General features: G+C 39.5%; 1 protein-coding gene across 1 annotated transcript; it reads left to right on the top strand.

The window, feature by feature from the left end:
* The first annotated feature begins 2,566 nt into the window (after positions 1 to 2,566).
* On the top strand, positions 2,567 to 3,584 carry LOC116529073 (heterogeneous nuclear ribonucleoprotein A1-like). Its single transcript, XM_032246559.1, has one exon. The coding sequence runs from the start codon at positions 2,622 to 2,624 to the stop codon at positions 3,582 to 3,584; it is 963 nt and encodes a 320-aa protein (XP_032102450.1). The 5' UTR covers positions 2,567 to 2,621.
* The last annotated feature ends 5,900 nt before the right edge of the window (positions 3,585 to 9,484 follow it).

The following is a 9,484-nucleotide window of genomic DNA, read 5'->3' as shown; positions in this document are numbered from 1 at the left end:
CTTGTCAACTGCCGTAGCAGTGGAACTTACAGAAGAAACAGTGATGAGATTCAAGGGTCACTGGAGAGAAAAATGATCGATATGTTACCTAGATGACCAAAACAGTGGCAGTACCGTTAACAAAAATAAAAAAGTCAAGAGGATGAGTTTTAAGTTTTGAACTGTTAATGTTGAAGTAAAATTGTGAATACAACGTGCAGAGAGTTGGAAGTGTGGAACTAGAGTTTAAGAAAGGTTAGTTCATGTTGGAAAGATGGAGTTAAATGGTATTTGAGGTTTGGGGAGCTGAAAAATTCCCCAGGGAGATGGAGGGACTGGGCTGGAGACAGCGGGGCGGGGGAAGAGACTCCATAGGGCCAATAGGGGAGGTGTCAATCCTAAAGGTAGAGTTAGCACTAGGATTTTGCAATGCCTCTGAAGCCAGGAGGAGTGCTTCTAGAAGGAGAAAGAAGAGTTAATGGTACCCAGAAGCCCATAGAGGTAGGAGCTAAAATAATTTCTGTGATGTCTCAGGAATCTTCAAATATAATTTTATTGGAGTGGTGGATATGAGTCAGAGTTCAGAGGGCTAAGGAATGAGTGTGGGTTGGGAAACTCCAAAAACAAGTTTGCCCATAAGAAAATAAAGTGAGAGAAAATGGTAGCCAACCCAGAGAATAGATAAACTCTGAGGACGAAAACATGCAGAAAAAGAAAAAAAAATCCTAGAAAAACTTACTGGTTGAAGTCAAAAAGAAGGAGCCTGAAAAGTGGGCCAGGATTGGTTAGTGCCCACGAAAATGAGATTGGCTAGAATGTGAGGGAAAAAAGCAGCTAACAGTGTCCATGAAAAGCTTATATGCCTAGAAAACTCCTGGAGATTTTATAGTAGTAAAACTTTTGCAAGTGGTTTCCTCTGAAAAGTAGGACTCATGGAGATTTCCTTTTTGTATTTATTCTTCTGTATAATTTGAGTTTGAAATCTTTAAGATCATGAACCCATGTTTATTTTATAATTTAAAATATATAAATTTTTAACAATCTGTGTCAAGTTCAAAATTTTAAACAATTTGACCTTGATGAATTGGAAGGAAAAATTGAAGAAGGTATCTCTTACTACGTATATATACACTTTAGAATTTCTTCATGTGCATAAACTTCCTTTATAATTTAAAAAATGTAAGAGAAAATATTGTCATCAGGAGGAAAAATAAATAGTTGGTACTATGTTCTATAACATTCACCTTTTTTTTTTTTTTTTGAGACAGAGTTTCACTCTTGTTGCCCAGGTTGGAGTACAATGGTACGATCTCAGCTTGCTCCAACCTCTGCCTCCCGGATTCAAGCAATTGTCCTGCCTCGGCCTCCCCAGTAGCCGAGATTACAGGCGCATGCTGCCGTGCCCGGCTAATTTTGTATTTTTAATAGAAATGGGGTTTCACCATGTTGGTCAGGCTGGTCTTAAACTCCTGACCTCAGGTGATCTGCCTGCCTCGGCAAAGTGCCTCCCAAAGTGCTGGGATATAGTCATGGGCCACCACACCCAGCCAACATTCACCTTTTGGTGCTAGGCAGGAGGATATAAAGTCCCTGCTCTCGGAGAGTAAAGAGACAGGACATGATGCAAAATGGCTTCTAAATCCCAGCCCAGGATACAGAGTAAAAACATTGTGGGACAAATTAAAGCTACATTTAAAGACTTTAAGGTGCCTGGCATATGGTAGGCACTCAATAAATATTAGTTATTATGATTTGTCACTTTATATTTATATTTAGTATATTATAAAATATAAATGTAGTAGCCTTAGGCCTCTAATAATTCAATTAATATTTACAGAACACAATGCCTGCACATGTGTCAGAGATTAGAAAATGAATGAGATATTATCCTTTCCTTAAAAGCTAATTGGCAGGCTGGGCGAGGTGGCTCACGCCTGTACTCCCAGCACTTTGGGAGGCCAAGGCAGGCAGATCCTGAGGTCAGGAGTTCGAGACCAGCCTGGCCAACATGGTGAAACCCCATCTCTACTAAAAATACAAAAATTAGCTGGGTGGGGTGGCGGGTGCCTATAGTCCCAGCTACTCGGGAGGCTGAGGCAGGAGAATCGTTTGAACCCGGGAGGCAGAGGTTGCAGTGAGCTGAGATCATGCCACTGCACCCAATTCTGGGTGACAGAGCAAGACTCTGTCTCAAAACAAAAAACAAAACAAAACAAAAGCTAATTGGCAAACAAAATATAAAAAAATATATAATAATGCAGGTCAGTGTATGCCATATTCCAAATATGTGATCCAGACACAAGTGGTTCTGCAACTGAAGATTAGAGAAATCGCAGAGAACAGGAGCAATTAGGAAAAGCATTGCAGAGATAAGACATGAATGGACCTTGGAGAATAGGTCAATAGAGAAAAGGGCATCCTAGGGGAAAAAATATGACGAGCAGAGACTGGAAACAAAAAAGATGTGTGGTCTAAGTATAATTTGTTATGCTGGACGGGATCCTGAAACAGCAAAAGGACGGTAGTATGAAAACTGGTGTTGAGTCAAAAGTAATATACTAGGTACGTTTGTCAGTTTGCTCCTTTTTGCCTGTGGACGCCGCCAAAGAAGCATTGTTAAAGTCTCTCTTCTCCCTGCGATCATGTCTAAGTCAGAGTCTCCTAAAGAGCCGGAACAGCTGAGGAAGCTCTTCATTGGAGGGTTGAGCTTTGAAACAACCGATGAGAGCCTGAGGAGCCATTTTGAGCAATGGAGAACGCTCACAGACTGTGTGGTAATGAGAGATGCAAACACCAAGAGCTCCAGGGGCTTTGGGTTCATCACGTATGCAACTGTGGAGGAAGTGGATGCAGCCATGAATGCAAGGCCACACAAAGTGGATGGAAGAGTTGTGGAACCAAAGAGAGCTGTCTCAAGAGAAGATTCTCAAAGACCAGGTGCCCACTTAACTGTGAAAAAAATATTCCTTGGTGGCATTAAAGAAGACACTGAAGAACATCACCTAAGAGATTATTTTGAACAGTATGGAAAAATTGAAGTGATTGAAATCATGACTGACAGAGGCAGTGACAAGAAAAGGGGCTTTGCCTTTGTAACCTTTGATGACCATGACTCTGTGGATAAGATTGTCATTCAGAAATACCATACTGTGAATGGCCACAACTGTGAAGTTAGGAAAGCCTTGTCAAAGCAAGAGATGGCTAGTGCTTCATCCAGCCAAAGAGGTCGAAGTGGTTCTGGAAACTTTGGTCGTGGTCGTGGAGGTGGTATTGGTAGGAATGACAACTTTGGTCGCGGAGGAAACTTCAGTGGTCATGGTGGCTTTGGTGGCAGCTGTGGTGGTGGTGGATATGGTGGCAGTGGGGATGGCTATAATGGATTTGGTAATGATGGAAGCAATTTTGGAGGTGGTGGAAGCTACAATGATTTTGGCAGTTACAACAATCAGTCTTCAAATTTTGGACCAATGAAGGGAGGAAACTTTGGAGGCAGAAGCTCTGGCCCCTATGGTGGTGGCGGCCAATACTTTGCCAAACCACGAAACCAAGGTGGCTATGGCGGTTCCAGTAGCAGCAGTAGCTGTGGCAGTGGCAGAAGATTTTAATTAGGAAACAAAGCTTAGCAGGAGAGGAGAGCCAGAGAAGTGACAGGGAAGCTACAGGTTACAACAGATTTGTGAACTCAGCCAAGCACAGTGGTGGCAGGGCCTAGCTGCTACAAAGAAGACATGATTTAGACAAATACTCATGTGTATGGGCAAAAAACTCGAGGACTGTATTTGTGACTAATTGTATAACAGGTTATTTTAGTTTCTGTTCTGTGGAAAGTGTAAAGCATTCCAACAAAGGGCTTTAATGTAGATTTTTTTTTCTTTTTCTTTTTTTTTTTTTTTTGCACCCATGCTGTTGATTGCTAAATGTACTAGTCTGATCGTGATGCTGAATGTCTTTTTTAAAAAAAAAAAAAGTAATATACTGATATTGTTTTCTTAACTTTGACAAATGTATCATGATAATGTAAGATGTTAACATTAGAGAAAACTGGATAAGCACACATATAGGAATTCTCTGTACCAACCTATAATTTTTCTGTACATCTAAAAATTATTCCAAATTAAAGTTTATCTTTAAAAACATGCATGGTAAGTTCATGAACTAGTGAGTAAACGAATACCGCCAAAGCTGAGAATTTAGTTAGAAAGATAATGATAAATTAAGATGGACAGGTAGGTAAGTCCTAGATTGCAGAAGACTTTGAATGCCTGGCTAAAGGTTTCTGATTTAATCCTGCAATTCATGTAGTGTCTTTGAAAATAGCCGAGCGATGAGGTGTTTGGAGAAAGGAGTCTTCAAATAGGTGGCCCAGAAAGTCTTATGTCACCATCAACATTGACTTCCATTTGTCTATTTCTAAAAACCACCACAAATGACAAGCTAACATATTATTTTTCATATTTCCCTCAGTTATTAAAATGCTAATGTTCAATAAAAGTACCAGGTAATGGGAGAGAAGCAAACATTGTATCCTTCCCCTCATGAATCATTGAGCCCTAAATAATGATGACTTGGTCTCACTCAATATCCATAGTGCTAGAAGCAGATCTTTCTCTATGAAAAGTTAGTGTTGCAATGAACTTCCGCTTTTACTGTCAGCCAAGAACAGTCCCTTGAAGGATATTGCTTCACTGTAGGAAAATCATTTAAAGGACCCTCCAAGTTGAGAAAATGTAAGGCAAACAGTTTTTGCCTGAGAGTTTGTGTGTAGGTGTACGTGTCCAAAATGAGCATGTTTGTTGCTTAACCACATCCACATCTGCCTTTCCCCTTTGCATGCAACAGGGAGATTCATTATTGGGGTGTGCCGAGTTAGTCCAGTGGCAGGAAAAGATGCTAAGACAGACCAAACTAGGATTTATGAAGAAGACCTATGTGTTCCAGCATGTCAGGAGGCTGGGATTGGGTTCTTTTCCAGCCTTGGCCCACCTGGCTCAGTGCTAAGCATTGCAGGGAAAAACAGATGAGTGTGTGAATGTGATCTAAAATAGATGTGGTCTCAGGGCTCCAGAGGGACACTGCCAGGTGATGCGAAGAAAAGAGTTGAATCAATAAGAGCATCACAGCAGCCACAAACAAATGTCCTGCTCTCAGAATGTGCGGGACCCATCTTTAACCTTATGTGGCCAAGACCAAGCAAAGGCATTAGTGGATTGTTCATACTTCCCAGCTTTCTCTCTCTTCCTGGCTTTTTTGCAGGACTAATCTCCTTTGAACTGAGTAAGTTCCTAGTGTTCTTACCCAAGCAGGGTGGCTGGGGGAGGAAATAGGTGGACTTCCTGTCACCAAGGGCAGGTGGGATCAAGCAATAAATTGAACAAATAAACATGAGGCAATTATGTTTGTATTCCAAACTAGCAAAGTGGATCACTCCAGATATACTATTGATGTGAATTTCTACCAAGTGAGTCATTTCCCCTGTGGTCTTTCCTAACATTTCTTAAATGTATTCCCATAACACCTGCAGTTCAGTGCACTGTTTTTGAGAATAAAAGAAGCAGAGCGTACAGCCTACCTAAGAGAAAAATGGGACCAGAGGATAGAAATAAGAGCTTCATAAAGAGGAAACCTGAGTGTACTAGTCTGATTATTTTTTCTTTAGGACACACTAGCATGCTGTCTGTTTGAAGCCATCTCACGGAATCTTTACAAGAGCCACTAGGATGTCAGTTCCATGAAAGGAAGAGTCTTGGGTTGCTTACTGACCTGTACCAGGGCCTGGTAGATGCTCAGTAAATATTTATTGAACAAATCAATGAATCTAGTGAGCTAAGGGACATCAGAATATCTAAATACTACAAAGTAGGATTGAAGACTGATGATAGTTCATATCTATCCACTGAAACACTACTGGGGAGGGACAAATTTTCTGGGAGAAGATTGTCAAGAAGAAAGAATACATTAATACAAATACACGGGGAAGAAAGTTTATGTAATGGAGGGCTCCAGTCTAAGTCTCTTTAGGCTAAATTGGCCAAGAACATTGCCTTACTGATGAATATTCCTTTGTAGAGGAAATAGAGATCTTTGAGAAGTGGAAGTAAATCTCAATTTTCTGGGCCTGATGCCAGATATTCTAGTACATTAAAGAAGACAGACAAAGGAGATGACACCTTAAGATTTATTCCAGACTGTATATTTTCCTCCTTTTGTGGGTTGAATAATGCATGTTGAGGAAGCAATAGAGAATGTGGGGAAAGAAGGTTTCTGCTATTCTCTCTATAATTTTAGGAGTAACACTATCTGGGAAGCTTGAGGTCTAACTAATCCTGTGATATCTAGACTAAGTGAGAAGAAATGGGTGGGCTTCCAGGTAAAGGAAGATGGTAAGATGTATCTTGTCCAAGGGTTCTTCTGGCTGAGCATGAACTAATAGCTGATTATCCCAAAGAGTAACTGAAAGGCCCAGGGTAGGTCTACTTACTGGGAAAGAGGGACATTTTATATTTGATTTGAAATGTTTGTTATGTTGTCAGAAAATTCTATTGTTACAGATTTTCTGGAACTCTATACTACATTTCCCCCATTATTCTAATGAGAATGACCTAGTAAGTCAACTGTGTCTTGACGCGTATAATTTACTGTACTGAATACTGGAAATTATAACACAATGGTAAGTGTATGTGTATCTACACATAGAAAAGGTCCAGTAAAAATACAATAGGAAGGGTGCCGCTCAGGTGTTTCCCTCAGCTAGCATCCTGGATGCAGATTGTCTCCAGGAGCACTCAGGCCAGTGGACAGTAAGGGTGCAAGTTACAATTTGGATATAAAACCATTTTTCTAGCCCACCTTAGAGAAGACTGTAGACACACTCATTAGAATGGTTCCAATAGTCTGCCTTACAAAACACTTCAGATTCAAAGAATTTCCTTTGTAAAAACAATAAGGGAGGCATCACAGTTTTCCATTTAGATCAACAACTTCAAGTTCTTACCATGGAAAGTTCAGAGTTAAGACTGAAGTGGTTCTCCTTGCTGTGACTCCTTCAATCCTGTCACCAACAGGCACCTCAGGTTGTTTGAGCTGGACAAGGACTACATGAATGGAACAGGAAGATACAGAGTTGCCGAAGGCATGATCTCTCCCGTTGGCAATGCATATAAGAAGAAAGAGTCTTTCTTCTTATATGCATCACCTGGGTTCAAGTGATTCTCAAGTCTCAGCCTCCCAAGTAGCTGGGAATACAGGTACAAGTCACCACACCTAGCTAATTTCTGTATTTTTAGTAGAGGTGGGGTTTTGCCGTGTTGGCCAGGCTGGTCTCAAACTCCTGACCTCAAGTGATCTGCTCACCTTGGCCTCCCAAAGTGCGGGGATTACAGGCATGAGTCACCATGCCCAACCATCATCTGCCCTCTCTTTACTTTCAGGAACAACTTCAGAGATGACAGCATGCGACTTTGAATTGCGAGAACCACAGATAATGAGGGGTCTCATTCAAGAAGCTTATACTTCTGAATGCTCTTAGCCTTTACTGATAGCTTAATCAGACCTGAGTGGACTTCTCTCACACTGCCATGCCTTCCTACTAAGAAGGACCTGTGCCCTGCTCAGCTGTGACTCTACTGACCTCAGGACATCACTGGACAAGGCATGTGGGGACCCTTGCAGGAGCCCTGGTAATGATGAAATGATTCTATTGTTATACTATGTATGGAGCAACAACTTTGTACAGAGTACGAGCTGCTTGGCTTTTTCTCCCAGTGCGCAGGATGCTGCTGATGCCGCAGTGTAATAGCATAACTCTGGGTGTCCCTCAAGGACAGAACTTCCCCTTTAAATAAGGAAATTAGAACAATAAACTTTACAGGGGAATAAATATTAATGACTGATATGACTTTCTTTAAGGAAGAAGAAAATATGCCATTGTTGGTTCCCTTTCGCATCATTTCCATAATTTGCTTTTGTACAGTGAATTTAGAGGAAATGAGTGATGCTGGTGTTTTGTTTTGCTTGTTTGTTTGATGCTGGGGGTTTTATGTGTGGTACAGTTTTTTACCTCTTACGTCGTATAATTTGAATGCAACAAACTTGCAGTAAAAGTCCTTTATTGACATCTTCATTCAGATGAAAAATAAAATAAAATAGGTAAGATTTTTAAACGGTACACTTGTATAGGGCACTTGCCATGAATAGAGCTTGCAGGACTGGAAATTGCTCTTTATGAGTCAGTGAGTGAGAGGAGGGTGAATGTGAAGGCATAGGACAGTACTATATGTTACTGTAGACTTTATAAACATTGCACACTTAGGCTACACTAAATTTATATACCAAAGGTTATCTCGATAATAAATTAACCTTAGCTTACTGTAACTTTTTAATTTTATAAACTTTTAAATTTTTTAACTTTTGGATTATTTTGTAATCACTTAGCTTAAAATACAAACACATTGTACAATTTTACAAAAATATTTTCTTTCTTTGTATTATTATTCCATAAACTATTGCTATTTTTAAATTTTTTAGTGTTCATTGTTGGGTTTTTTTCTCTTTCTCTTTCTTTTTTTTTTTTGCTTTTAAAACTTTTTTGTTAAAAACTAAGACACAAACATTCACATTAACCTAGGCCTGCACAGGATCAGGATCATCAATATCACTGCTTCCCACCATCACATCTTGCCCCACTGGAAAATCTTCTGAGATGACATACATGGAGCCGTCATCTCCTACAATAACAATGCCTTCCTCTAGAATACCACCTGAAGGAACCTGCCTGAGATTGCTTTACAGTTAACTTGCTTTTTAATAAGTAGAAGAACTATACTCTAAAATAATGATAAAAAATATAGTATAGTAACCACATAAACCAGTAACATAGTCATTTATTATCATTATCAAGTATTATGTACTGTACATAATTGTATGTGCTATACTTTTATGCAACTGGAAGCACAGCCAGTTTGTTAACACCAGCATTATCACAAACAGAAGTAATGCATAGGGCTATGACATTATGATGGCAAGATCACAGGTGACAGGAATTTTTCAGCTCCATTATAATCTTATATGGAACCACCATCATATAGGCAGTACATTCTTGACCAAAACATCACTATGTGGTGCATGATTGTATATTTTTATGCTACATTTTAAATTTAAAATGTAAAATGCCAAATATTATTAATAATGATATGACTACTGAAAGTGTTCTTTTCTTTTTTAGTTATTTTTGTCCTTCAATTATATCCCACCAAGGATTTACAGATTGTTGCATTTTTTAAGTCATTCAAAATAATTCCTTTCTGTATCACAAGCTTAATTAACAGGTTGATTTGTGGGGTTTTTTTTAAATTTTAGCTTTTATTGATTCTTTTACAAAATGACAATTTATTTATTTATTTATTTATTTTGAGACGGAGATTTGCTCTTGTCACCTAGGCTGGAGTGCAATGGCACGATCTTGGCTCACTGCAACTTTCACCTCCTGGATTCAAGCATTTACACAAAG

This window comes from Sapajus apella, unplaced genomic scaffold (genome assembly GCF_009761245.1).
Source record: "Sapajus apella isolate SASKATOON/1434 unplaced genomic scaffold, GSC_monkey_1.0 scaffold61, whole genome shotgun sequence".
In the NCBI taxonomy this organism is placed as follows: domain Eukaryota; kingdom Metazoa; phylum Chordata; class Mammalia; order Primates; family Cebidae; genus Sapajus; species Sapajus apella.
Note: the sequence above shows the minus strand (reverse complement) of the source record. Positions and strands in the feature narration are given on the sequence as shown.